General features: G+C 36.9%; 1 protein-coding gene across 8 annotated transcripts in view; it reads right to left on the reverse strand.

Annotated features, from left to right (window-relative positions):
• csnk1a1 (casein kinase 1, alpha 1) overlaps nucleotides 1–10,690 on the reverse strand; it is a 32,175-nt gene extending 21,485 nt beyond the window's left edge. For 3 of the 8 annotated variants that reach the window (XM_077022525.1, XM_077022521.1, XM_077022524.1), the window contains exons 1-4: nucleotides 9,949–10,690; nucleotides 9,435–9,541; nucleotides 1,511–1,637; nucleotides 1,303–1,401 (exon numbers count right to left, since the gene is read on the reverse strand). In XM_077022525.1, coding sequence (XP_076878640.1) covers nucleotides 1,303–1,401; nucleotides 1,511–1,637; nucleotides 9,435–9,541; nucleotides 9,949–10,071 — 456 coding nt within the window. In that variant the 5' untranslated portion in view covers nucleotides 10,072–10,690. Of the gene's footprint in view, nucleotides 1–1,302; nucleotides 1,402–1,510; nucleotides 1,638–9,226; nucleotides 9,360–9,434; nucleotides 9,542–9,948 lie in introns of those variants that run through there. The other 5 variants (XM_077022526.1, XM_077022522.1, XM_077022529.1 and 2 more) reach the window with 4 other exon arrangements.
• Between the last annotated feature and the right edge of the window lie 3,599 nt (nucleotides 10,691–14,289).

Here is a 14,289-nt window from a genome sequence, read left to right on the forward strand (position 1 = left end):
TGGATGGGAGACAAAATACTCCAAGTAAAAAAATAAAAAAGTCAGTATTTACATTTAAAATTCAATTTCTTTAGCCATCTTAATTCTCAAAGGAGAAAGTTCAAACCAGATGAGGCAATTTTCTCCAAAAAAATAGGGGAAGGAGATACTTGCCTACTTTCTTATATCAGACATGAAAACTGGACCTAATCTCAACTGTCACTACTTAATTAAGACCATACAGGAGATCCTAGACAACACATTTGCCACACTAACTGTAAACTTTTCATCTCGTCCTCCATAAAAAATAAATAAATCCTCTTACAAAGAAAAGTCTAATTTGGGCAAAATCTATATTGCAGATTGGAAGCAGTGTTTATCAGGAGACAGGAAAAGCATTTGACTCAGCAGAGTATAGTGGGGTTTGCACCTCTTCATGAGATTCTCCCGTCTGTTCAGCTGACTGCAATTTTTCCATCAAACACTTACAAAAATGCCAAACTGGAGGTCAGTAGTTTTATCTAAAAGCAGGGCTGGTTCAGTATAAATGTTAAGAAAAAATTGTGTAAAAATGCAACGCGCATGTATGAACAAAATAAAAGCTTGAAGCTGGCATTCACAGACACACAATGGTAAACATTTATTCCAAAGAGCACTGTCAAATTTTTTAATACAGGCTTCAGTAAATTAGTATTATTGAAGACCACTATTCTGTTTTCATACATCCAGAATTGGTAAATCAGACCTTGTGCTGGCAGGTCTCGGTTTAATTCACACAATGCTTTAACTTTGCCAAATGTTGCCTGTCTGCAAGGGCTCAAAACAATTAATTTCAAGCAATAAATGAATAAAACAAAAACAAATGGTCAGGCAACTTCAGGTACAATTTGTATACAGAAAGCTGATCGCTCAGACTGCTTCGAAAACTTGAGCAAAAAGGACAAGACATGAAATTCATACATCATGCAAAACTGGTCTGATCCAAAAGCAATACTTCATCAAACAGCTTGTCTCACCACATGATGCTCCCAAAATAACATCCTTAAACAGATACTAAGCATTAGAAGGCATGTTCCTTTAGGCACTTAAAACATGGGCTCTACAGGATTCATAGGACTTCGGGTAAATAAATTTACATTGCACCAAGTGCCACCAGAATCAGCACACATGCTCTTAACTATTAAGAGCAAGTTTGTCAGCTTGAACGCACAAACACAAAAACCCAACCAACATCCAGGAGATTATTAGTTTGTGCGCTTGACAAACTAATAAACCCCAACAGTTCAGCGGTGTCTGCTAAAGAACAGGTGGTTAAAGGCTTACCTTATTACAATGACGGCCAATACCCATTAAAAAGTTGTCTGGCTTTATATCTCTGTGGATGAAATTTTTCGTGTGCACATATTCGATTCTGCTGATCATCTATGGAGAAGACGAAAGGAAATTTTTTTTTTTGAAGTCCTTCCATAAAACACAAAGATTATGGTTTTTTAATGTGCGAGTACACTCCAGCCCCCCACATTAGCCTTACCTGATCTGCAAGCATAAGAACAGTTTTCATCGTGAATCTGCGAGAGCAAAAGTTGAAGAGATCCTCTAAACTGGGTCCCAGGAGATCCATCACTAGGACATTGTAGTCCTTTTCTTGACCATACCACCTATAAAACAGCAAAATCAAAAATGTATAAAAATCAAGCTGAGAATTGACATTATCGACTGTTAACTGGGGCAGAAAAACTGAAAAAAATTTCTTTGGTTGATTTTTTTGTTGACATTTAAAGAGATTTCAGGCTTAATCTGAATGATTATTTAGGAGCATTTTATTTAATAGAGCAAATACATTTCAGTTAGGTAAAAATAAGTTGGCTGTCCACAAAAGTATGATGTTCATGGTGGAGCACCTGAAAAGGAAATATTCTGGTGTTGACTTTCCAACATGTTTTGACAGATTAACAACACACACACATACGCTAATGTTAATCTACTCTTTCCAACCTATCAGCACTGAAGAGTAGCAATTGGAATATTCAAACACAAATACATTTACGTTTCCAATGCATTTGGCATGTTTTGGAAATCTACTGAACATGTGGCAGATTGAGGTTTATTAACTAGGCTAACTATTAGGGATGCACTGATTCATGTTTTTCACTTCCTATACAGATTCAGATATCTGAGGCTTAGATCAGCCAATACCGATCCAATAACAATCTATACACTAGTTTGTTTGCGCAGACATGACGCAGAGCACAAAGCATGTAATGGGCAGAAATATGTGTACTGTCTCTTTAAAGGGAGCAAGTTGAGTGCGCAGGCGCAAGCTGTAGCACATAGAATATTGTAGACTGACTCAGACCACTGGACCCCGCTCTATTTTATCTTTATTTTATTTCTGTAAGTAATGCATTCAATGAGCTTTGGACAACTCACCAGTATAAACGGACTAAGTGTAATACCACCAGTGCGAGTACGAGTCAGTGATTCACCTCTCCTCTGTGTGCTTCGTGTTTCACTCTCCTGTTAACTGTCCAAGTTGACTTCTAGTCGGGTTGGAGTGGATATTTAAGGTTGAACTAACTCCAAAGATCTTTACAAGCATAGAATTAGACTGAATAGATCTGTCTTTATGGATCGGTCACATTGTCACCGATACCCGATCTAGAATTGTTTTCCAATTTCGGGACCGATACAGATATTAATATCGGATCGGTGCATTCCTACTAACTATGCTATTCTGATCAATCTGCAAATGTGTTTTACAACAGCTTGTCAACAAAATGCAGTAAATTTCAGCCTACCGCTGCCAGGTGATATTTAGGCTAATGCATTATGTTGACTTGTACAGGTGTAAGACAGTTGAATCTAACCTAGTCTTGGTCTTAAAAACCTATTCATGTGCATTAATGTAATTTAAATATGTTAGAAATTGTTTCTTAGTAGACATCCATACAATGTTATTTTTCTCTGAAACAGAGCTCATTTATGTACAGTAAACAATCAAATTATACATTGGTTACAAAATCAGCTATACTCTCTCATCTAGCTACAATTTGAACTTTTGGGGAAATGGTTGAGGTTTCGTAGGCAAATGAGTAGTCAAAAATACAGCGCCAACCATAGAGGTAACCGGTAGACAAACATCTTATAAACCAACCAGATAGCCTATGCATTCTTCAAAAAGGGCAAAGCCTAGACTTATTTACAGGGTTAACAGGAAGATGTGAACCCAATCTCCTGGTCAAACGAGATCTAATGTTAACACCACAGCTTTTCTTAAATTGCTATATCTATTGCTGTATTTCTCCTGTGTGAAATCTGTAACCATTTAATGCTCCAATTAAGCATTAGCTAGCTAGCATGCTGTCAGTTAACGTCTTCCTGACCAAAAACTCCATTTACACAATGCAGGTAAAATAGAAAAATAAAAGGAACGTTATATAATAAACTGCCTCAGAGTTATGGGGTACACCAGCAATGAGACGCATTTCTTCAAAAAACCTCAAAATAATTGTATGAAAGATTAAAATCCCGCCATTTATGATTTGCCAAAAATTGTATGAGGCGTCATCCCACCGTGTACAAAAAAAAGTCCATGTTGTCAAGTTGAGTCTTGTGAGCTTGAAGACATTAAACAAGTCAACAAATGTATGACTTGTGTCTGACGCAAGTAAAGTGATTTCAGTGCCCTACCTCTGTGACTCACAATCAACATTAAATTGCATATACACTACCTACTGGTTGTATGGAAACTCACATTGCTCCATATGGCAAAAACTAACTGTATGCCAACAACCAATAAGTGTCCGGTATGGTTCCCAGAATGCAAAGCCTCACGCATTCATCCAACAGCATGAAAGATTAAACAAAAAAAATTGAACATGTGGCTGTGGGTATTTGTTAGCTGTAAGAGAGATGAGTTACTTCTCTAGTAACTGAAATAGTTAATTATTTCTCTTTTCTACTCAGGGCCTGAAATTCATTTTTCAAAATGAGTGGGAATTCCCCCCTTAAATGTGTCACATAAGGGGGATTTCTACATTTTGGGGCGATACTACAGGTCTTGCTGTGCTTCAACAAGATATACATTGAACTATATACATTGTAACCCGTCTCTTGGTTCTTCTCTACCCTGATCTGTCCTCTCCTTGGTCTTTCTTTTGTTGTTTTCTTTTTTCCTGTACTCCATCTCAAATGAGAAGCTCTGAAATGAGCATAGATTGTTTAGGCTTGTTATAACTTAATTTTACCGTCACCTGTCTGTGAATCCTGAGGATTATGCCTGGTTTATACTTGACGCGGCGCAAGGGTTTGCGCGGCGAATCGTGGTGGCTCCGCCCGTGCGCGAGGACTTCGCGGAGGACCTCCGCCTCAGCGCAATGAACAAAGTCGTGTTTGCAGGGTTCATACACCTCTACAAGGTGGAATTAAAGCACTTGTACGTCACTTTCAAGGTCAATTTCAATATTTCCCAGCACGTAAAACTGAAGTTAAATATTTATACATATACTCGAAATGATTCGAAATAATTCGCTTTTTATCACATTATTTAATGGTTGTTTATTTTTAAAACGCCCAATCTTAACGTCTTCACGTTCTCTCATGTTTCGTCCTTGGATTACAAGAGGCTCATATTTGTTAATGAAATACAAGAGAACTGTTCAGTTAGATAGCTATTTGTTGTGAAACGAAGAAGTTACAAATTCAAGCATTTTCAAGTACTTTAGCCTAAATTCCAGCACTTTTCAAACCTGAAACACAAAGCAACATTGGTCAGGTAAATGTTCATTCTCCTGTTTTTGAGGGGTGTTTCTTTATACTACCACATATTGATACGGAGAACACTGCAAAGAATGTGATGCGGCAAGTATGAACACTTCCGCCGTTTGTGTAGGTTCGCGCTACGATCACTCGCGAAAGTATAAACCAGGCTTAAAGCAGAAGGTTCTCGTAGCTCTGTAGAGAGGAAGAGTGAGCGCACCGAGTGCAGCGTCCAGTACAGAAGTCGGTCTGTCCGACTATCTGTCCGTCTCACAATACAAACCGAGCTATTGTTTTGCTGAACGTTTTCGCTGTAATTGTGTGTGGGAGTTTCCTGCATTATTAAGGCTAAAATTGCAGGAATCGAAGAAATAGTGCGCAATTCCTGCACTGAAATTCAGGCCCTGCTACTGCAAATTACGGTATACAAAACAGATCATAAACGCACAGAAGTATATACAAAATGAACATCACATGACCAAATGAGGAACCACAGACAAGGGTTAAGATCCAATAATCAACTAATTTCATTTGAGATCTGTTAAATAAAACCTGACAGATATGCAAATACATCCAAAAACTCATTAAGTCGGAGGGTCTTGACTGAGGGTCTTGACACCATGTTACAACACATGGTGTTAAGAATCTAGCCAGACATATTTCAATGAAACTAACATTAACTAGCAAGCAGTAAATTATGGCAGTATATATTCACAAAAATGGACACAAATTAATTATTAACAGTGGTTGTCACCAGAGCGAACTATTAACTCATTGAATCATAGATATGGATCAGAGGTAAATAAACTAGATTTTTTTTCGGCGTGAGAAATTGAATATGTGGCGTGTGAAGACAGTCAAATGCGTGTGTCTCACGCTCAATGCGTGAGAGTTGGCAACCCTGGTATGGTTGTGCTTACATATAGGCCACAACTTGACAAGAATGCTTTTCACTTAGCTACAAGCTAATATTCCCTTAGCTTGCTAGGTAGCCATCTTGCCACATTTCAATCAAGCTAACATTAACAAACAAGCTAACAAACAAATAGCCTCAATTGGTGATATGCACATATGTGCTATGCTTGTTCACAAAATGGCCAACAACCTGGCTCACTGGCCCATTTGTTGAACTATGCATGCAAGACGAGTCTCCACTCATCTGTACAATAGTTAGGTACATAGCCATCTTAGTGGCACAACAAGGTAAGCATTGAAGGCAACAATAAATGTATTATTGACTATGAAGAATGATGCTCCTGTTAATTACTTGGGCACGCACACACGGACTATATTTCAAAACAATCATTTTCGTTAACAGTGCAGTTTAGCTAGCTTGCTGTCTTGTAATGTGAGGTATTTATAATTACATTAGAGTTCACGACTTACTACACTAATGATTATTAATCTAGCATAAAAAACACTGCCCCCCTCCTAAAACCCACAAAATGTTTTACAAATAGGGCTGCCATGATTAGTCGACTATTAAAATAGTTGATGCTTAATTTAATAGTCGATGCATCTGGTTTTTTTTTTTTTACTTTTTTCTCTCCAAACTGCTGCGGCAATTCCCACTGCTGAGTCTGCGTTTCTGTCCTTGACGCACAAGCGCAGTAGTGGAAACCGGGGTAGGCAGTGGACGACATCCCAGGACGTTATACAGACAGGCTCTGGTATCGTGGCTACCCAGCTACGGAATTCAAAAGTGTGGGATAATTTTAAGAAAATGAAAGAAATGCGTGCAATGCAATATCTGCAAGGCAGAACTTTCCTTCTACGGCAGCACAGCCGTGATGTTAGTTAGCTGCTAAAATTAGCATAAAGAGTGTTAGCTTAGTACTTACTCATCTGGATAGCTGTAAACGTTAACATTAGCGATGGCGAATTGTTTCATTAGCATGCATTCATGTGTTTTTTGTAATGTCAGTGAGACCAAAACTTTATTTTTGTGAATTCCTTAGTTTCAGGTACCTACGTAATTTGATTTAAATGAAGCCAAGTTTGATGCCAGAGACAAAGGAAAAAGAAAATCCTAAAAATATATAAATTCTTTATTAATATATTTATTTTGTGTTGTTTAAGCCAGTGCCTTGTACTTATTTTAATAATTGTTGCAACAAGCTGAATATTTCATTAAAGGTCTAATGAACTATGATACAGATTGTTTTTATTTTTAGTTAGCATATAGCTGAAATCGAATGATGGCTATATAATAGCAGCTGCATTCTAGTGTGATGATCTGTATGTTTCATATTTAAATAACACATGATCCGATTAGTCGACTAACCACAAAAATTTATCTGTGATTAGTCGACTGTAAAAATAATCCTTTGTGGCATCCCTAGCAAATGCTTGTCGCTATTAATGTATTGAAAATAACATCAGGTTTCAGTCCAATTCTCACAAAAGGTAAGATTAGGGTCTTTATGAGTGACTAACACATTATTAAATATAACCAAGAGAGCCAAAGGACGTCACATTAAGCATTTTTGTTTTGTTAATGGTGATTAACACATAAAATGAACTATTATTATTTCTGTCTATTCCTTAGCACATTAAAATAACAGTGCTCATAATTATCTTAGCTTCAAAATATTTCTCAACAGTAAGATATATTATGATCTCCAGTTCATATTCTTCCTGCGATTTCTAAGTATTTAGATATACTGGTGATGCTTTCATGAAAGATGCTTCACATTATTACAAAAATAGGCTCTCTTAGCAATTTACTAAAGTGAGGACAGTTTGTTTGAAACCATGTTACCAAACTGTTAATAGAGCTTTGACAGCAGACATCATAAATTAACAATACAGAACCAGGGACTCTTACAACTCTTTCAAAATAGTGATACAAGGCAAAGGAGGGGCCAATATTTAAGCTTTCATATTTCTGTAGCTATTTCAGCCACCCTCCCCCAGCACAGCTGTGCTGTTGACTATCCTGTTTCCTAGCATTGCTCAGCTCCTGTTGCTACTGAACACATCATAAATAAATTGTAAATTATTGCAGTTGCATTTGTAATTATTTTTGATGCTCAGAAAACAAATTTGTATACTAACAACTGGTAAAGTAATTCTATTCCATGTCTATTTTCGGTAGTGTGTTGTCAAACTAGCTAAATCAAAATCTTGCACTCTGTACACTACACATCCTGTTGAACGAAACTTACAGCAAAGTAGGGCTCATTACATGAGCTCCACTCATTTTAATCTTACACCTAAAAGCTAATATAGGCTGTGCTTAAGTAAAATCTAATGTCTGCCTAACATCAGAAACACTGGCCCTGAAAAGAAGGGGAGCAGGACCACATATACAGAAAGATTCATTTAGCAAGATTTATAGCAATAAAATCAAGACAGATTTGTATATGTAAATACATATGCTTACATTATGCATAAACAGTAAGGCACATGTTTGACTTCTGCTTAACCGAAAATGTTGGTGTGCTTGGTGGGGTATATATGTGTGTATATCATATCACACACACTTTTTTACATGCCAAAACTGTAAAAGCTCTTAACCTAGAAGATTTTTCAACACTGACTGAAATACAAGACATCACTACAGCAGTTTATCTGAAAACCTGAACCAACTCCACACGTTTTCTCAAGTAATCATTTTGATCCCAGTAGTCTCAAATCGCATATTAACTAATTCCATCAAATGCTCATCAAACCCCAATCACACTAACTTGATGGCTGAAAATGATCATTGTGCATTTTTGTTTCAAGCAAGAATGGAGCTTTAACAGGACTGTCTGTGGTATTAGTACAAACAACCTACTTATCGCTAAGGTTAACTTGCAGAATACTTAATTAGCCACCACAACATGTGATGCTCTCAGTAGCTAACTCCAGATTTAAGCAACCAATCCCTATATATACATTTTCTCCAGGAACACACAATATCGAGAGAGAATAGTATATAGTAATTATACACAACATTCAGAGCAAAATAATTTTCTCTGCACTAGATTACTTCACTTTGATATGTACTTTCCCCTACTGCTCACTTTATCAGAAATGAATATTTAGTAAATCAACTAGAGTCTGCTTTAACAGAGGACCCAAATACACCAGTTTCCATTTAAGGGGCTATTTATTCCAGACTTTGTTGAGAAAAGCGTCAAAATACTCTTGTTAAAACTCCATATCACACTTACATTTATAAGTATATAAATATTTATATATATATTCCTTCGTGTTCAATCTACATGTACGACCAGTCGTCAAGTATAACTCAAAATTTTGCTAGCTCTAGATCCCGACCTGAAACCTGGATTGAACGATTTTCTCGCCGACATAGGCTATAGTTAGCCTGACGAATATATGCTTCTATGAAAGGGGTTGATACGTAAATAATACGAAAAAGTGAAATTCGCAAAGTGTAGTGTCTTGAAGATTAAATGTCCGATTCAGCTTTCGTACGAGTGTGCAGAAAATGTGTTAATCCGCGAAACAGAGCTAACCGTTGGGTAAAAATACCAGTCACCTTGATAACGCTCACCACTACGTCCGGAAACTTGTTTTCGACGTCACCCAGCCGCCATTTTCTCGGCGAGAAGGAAGACATGTTGAACAAACACAACAAAAGAGGAGCGGCCATTTGCAACTAGTAGCCACTGGTGTTGGCGAGCCGTCTCGTCACTAAAACCCACTCGCCCACTATTTTGTGGTAAAAAAAAAAAAGTTAATCTTACCTTATGTGCGGAATTCCGACTCCCCCCTGAAGAATTTTATACAGCTTGCTTTCGTACAAGAGCTGTGGGTGTCTGGCTTTCTGCGACTCCAATTTGACAGCGACCTCCTAAATTACAAAAAAACAAAGTATTACTGACAATGATTAAACGGTAAAGATTTCATACGGGTCAATGTAACGCGATGTTATCTAACCGGAACCACTTAGCTAACCCAACTAGCTAAACTGACGTTCATTGGCAAGTAGGCCAAGCTAACTAGCTTTCACAGCACAAGAACATTTGAGATGAGCGTGATTAACAAAATGGTTTAATTAAAAGGTTGAGCGAACAGCCAGCTAGCAGTCGGAACAGCTCGCCTGTGTGACAGCTAACGTTTAGCGACCGAAAGAAACGTCTGAGTTTATCCTCCACGACCAAAGCCTGGCTAACCGAGTACTTGGCCCTATTCCATATTGATATTAACACGTTAAAATGAACACCGACGCCAACTTCAACGAATTTAAATCGTCGTTACCTCTCCGTTTGTGATGTTGATTGCCAAGTAAATGTCACCAAATGATCCAGATCCAATTTTCCGGACAAGCTTGTATTTCCCACCGACTATAAACTCGGCTTTAGAGCCACTGCTACTAGCCATCTTTTAACTCCTCGGAAACACTCAATCGACAGATGACGGCGTTTTTAATCGAATATGTGAGTCCTTTTAACGCGTTGGTAGCTACCGCTGCGAGTAAGATTACATATAGCTCTCCTCTCGTCCGATTCCGTTCCGTTGAAACAATGCTAGCTGGACAGCTAGCTCGCTCAAATCTCTCGTTGGCTACCAAAGGCCCTCGATTAATCACGAAGACGAAAATATAAAAGTCATTTGTGTCGAATGCAGGTTCTCGCCGTCCCCAAAAGTGTATTTCGGCGATTATTTCCTCGAAATCCGATGGGTTTTACTTGGCCAGTTTTCCAGTAACGTCGGCTACTAGCGCACCAGCAGCTAGTCTCGTAGAAAGGAAGGACACAGCAACGTTATTAGCACAGCCCTGTGTTCGACGTTTTCTATAAACCACCTCAAACACAGGGGCGATTTTACTCCGCGATGAAAGTTATAATCCGGTGATTTAAGCATACACCAACGAATTCTCTTTATCCGTTGTAATATTAAAGAAATAAAAGGAGTCGCTACTTTCTTTCCTAAGCGCAACCCACTCACGCCGCCATCTTGTCGTCCTGCCGCTCGTCTCGAGGTGATTAACTGGGTTTCTTTTCTAAGAACGGTCGCCTATCGCTGCAGGCAGGGGAGAGGTGTCACGGACACGAGCATACTCAACGCGAGAACGCGCACGAGGGGATTTTTTTTTTGCTTTTTTTTTGTACTCTGAAAACGTTTTCTACACCGATTTATAAAGTAGTATGAAATAGTAATCGTGTGATTTTATCATTTATTATTGCATCATTCAATAAAGGGAGTCATTTTACACTGAATAGTCATTTTCATATTCATATTCAGGTTAGACTGTTAATATATATTATATATGTTTGACTCATTATCAAAGTCTTAATTATCTGATATTTTAATACTATTTTTGGTATAATTCCAGTATCTACTCTCAAATATATGCTCATACATTGTGCATATTATTATTAAAGCTGTTCTAATGGCAATATATAAAATTTTTGTGTGATAAAATTATTTACCATTTTACCATTATTTTATTACAAATATTTTTGCAACAGGGTTGCAAATTGAGTGATTGGTGACTGATGTGATGTATAACTCTTGTGTTTAATAGACCCTGTGTCTGTGCAATTCTTAATTTCATTATCTATATTATCTATATGACCTCACTGTAACCTAAGCCTAACTTCTCCTCTGACCTCGAGGTCCCAGGTGGAGAGGTGTTTAATCCCTGATATGTGTTTTTTCTTGCCTTTACTCCTCTTATGAGCCTCTCTCCACTTCTTCCTCTGGGCATGCTGTCCTTTAGTACTGCGATCGCTCTGCCTTTTCTTCCCTGTTTCTATATCTTTCCTCCACTTTTCTCTCTGCTTTTGTAGAGACTTCTGTCCTGTTCTCATCATGTCTGGCACAGTAGAGCCTATGCTTCTCTGCAGCACTAGGTGCAATGCCAGAACTCTGTAGAAATCTATTCTGATATTAGCCCTATCTATTGCAGATTATCACAACAATCTAACCTAAATGTATTTATTTTAGCTGCTATTGAATCTCAACATGTATTGTGGCACACTATGCAACACTGATGCTATACTAACAGAAGAAATATGTAGGCAATTTATTTAGAATAGGTAAATTATGTTAAATTCTACAAATAAATACATTTTTAGAATTTAACGGAACAATTTTAACCACAAAAAATAAATGTAAATGTTCCACACATTTAACACATTAAAAACATTATTCTTAATATATGAGTAAAAAGGTTGTGTGGTTTAGCTTTATGCACTCAATTATCCCATAAAGGTAAAAAAATCTAGTAAAAAGTAACACTCACTTTTGGTCTACCCATGTTTTTTAAATGGTTGGAAGATATTTCCTGTTTGTTATATGACATAATATTTGAGGCAAAAATGTTTGTTAACAGGGTGTGTGAACTTTCAATAAACCTTATTCAAAATATGTTCAATCAAATAAATAAATTATTTTTACAGATACAGTAGATACATGTAATTGAAATACTGCAAAAGACAGTCAATTTAAGACTAAGATGTTAAAATAGACTTGCCACCAGGAGGCAATGACAGGAGAAAAAAGTTTTTAGGCATTTCCAAAAACTGTTCAGTATTTATTAATCCTGTAAAGGAATGTTTTTTTTCCCCAGCAAATTATTATATTTTGTTTAATTGGCAGGTAATGTGAACAAATTTGCTATTTTGGATTTAAGTATTTTAAATATTGGCAGGGGGTTTGGGGGATAGCAAATGTCTTCTAATTCTGGAATAGGCTATCCCACCAAGCAAAACAACAAAATTATCACAGGATTTTACGTCTTATTCAAACAGTAGTGAGAGTCTGAAGTCTGAAGTGCATCAGACAGCTGGTCAGTCACAAAAATGTCAAATGTCAAAATGCATTTCTAATGACAAAAATAAAGCTTAATGTTGATACAATTAAAGGAAAATATAAGAACCCAGGTGTAGTAATGTCAGGAACACATATAATAATATCAGGGGAAAAAACTCAGGAATTAATTAACCTTGCAAATGCACTGTCCTTCTTATAATAGATTCACACTAGAAAATGTAAAGTTCTCTAACTGCAGACTGCTCTGCTTACTTTGTGTACAGTAAAGTTGGGCTTAGCATCATTCAGGAACTTATATATCTTTATTTCAGCTGTGATTAAAATCAATAGCCAAATCTTGAAAGGTGAGAGGTCTGACTAGAGGTTAATGTCAAGGTCAATTTTATTTATGTAACGATTTTTACATCATATATTGTCACAAAGCAGTTTTACAAACACAGGGGTCCAAACCCTAATGAGTAAGCCAGGGGCGACAGTAGGAAGGAAAAACTCCCTAAGCCAGAATCCTTGAGAGGAAGAAGACTCAAAGGCAACCCATCCTCCGTTGTGCAGCAGCTAGTAACAATTTTTAGCATATTTTACATCCAGGCCAAGTATTCCCTCCAATGTGGATGTTGTGCGTCAAGTAGGAGACAGCATTGGTGCGTAAATAGCAACTCTAAAGAGGGTAAAGAAAGGAGCAAATTCACTGGGAGTGGTGAAGGGATACTGACTGGTATTTGTTCTAATTTGGCATAATCTGTGGATAGAGTTGGGAGAGCGAACCTTGAGTTGGGAATTACTTCTTGTCACAGTGGCATACTGTAGTTAATTTTTAAAAGTTGTTTCTGACAACAGTAAATAGACTTTTTCACAAAAGCAAAGTACACTTTTGGCAGTGTAAGAAACATAATGAAAGTGTACATCAATATCTTTAAACAGACTTCCTTAACATATAGAAACTTTAGAGGAAACTTGCAAGACTCAATTCTGAAATATTGTTTAGATGGTACCTTATTGAAGAAGTTTCTAAAATGTTTTGACAGCTTTACAGTTAAAGGACACTAATGTTGTACTAAAAGTTGCAGAATTGGTGGAATATTGAGATACTGGGGGTTATCAGGAGAAATTTGACAACCCCGACATTGCAATTATTACAAGTCAAATCAAAGTTTAGCCATTATTAGCCATGATTCAGAATTTTGATTTAGTGGACAAATGAAGGCAATGATTTTTTTCTTTGCATTAATTTGATTCATGGTCTTAATAGCAAGATTGTATAAGCCTGGAATATCCTGGATAAATGTTTCCTCAGGTGCTCTCCATTTTCGTTACATTGATACATCTTATTAAATAAATTTCTCTTTCAATCCAAATTCTTAAAATAATCTTTAATTTGCCTCATTTTTAATTATATTTGTACATATAATTTTCAGTCTCTTGAATGCCAAGATATTTCTCAATTTATTTAACTGGAATACCATGGATATCCACTAGAGGGTAGTCATGAATTGCTAGGAGTTCACATTTCTTTAAATTTAATCTCAATCAGGGTGCTACAGAAAAATATTTTTTCCTTTTTTGTATAAATTGTATCAGCAAATGAACTAATTGTGAAATGTTTGAGAAATATATTTAACATGTTCAAAATCAGAGTTTTTGTGGCGCCTGGGGGCATTATTCATTGCTTTACTTTTAACATAGGTTAGGTATTCAGTTATTTGAATCATACAATGTAACTGAACTGATCTTCTGTACCTGCACATTCAAAGTGAACTGCTCCACTCTAAAGGTGTCTTGTACTATCTGCAAAAAAGACATTAGAAACATTGGAAACAGAAC

This window comes from Brachyhypopomus gauderio, chromosome 11, assembly GCF_052324685.1.
Source record: "Brachyhypopomus gauderio isolate BG-103 chromosome 11, BGAUD_0.2, whole genome shotgun sequence".
Classification (NCBI taxonomy): Eukaryota; Metazoa; Chordata; class Actinopteri; order Gymnotiformes; family Hypopomidae; genus Brachyhypopomus; species Brachyhypopomus gauderio.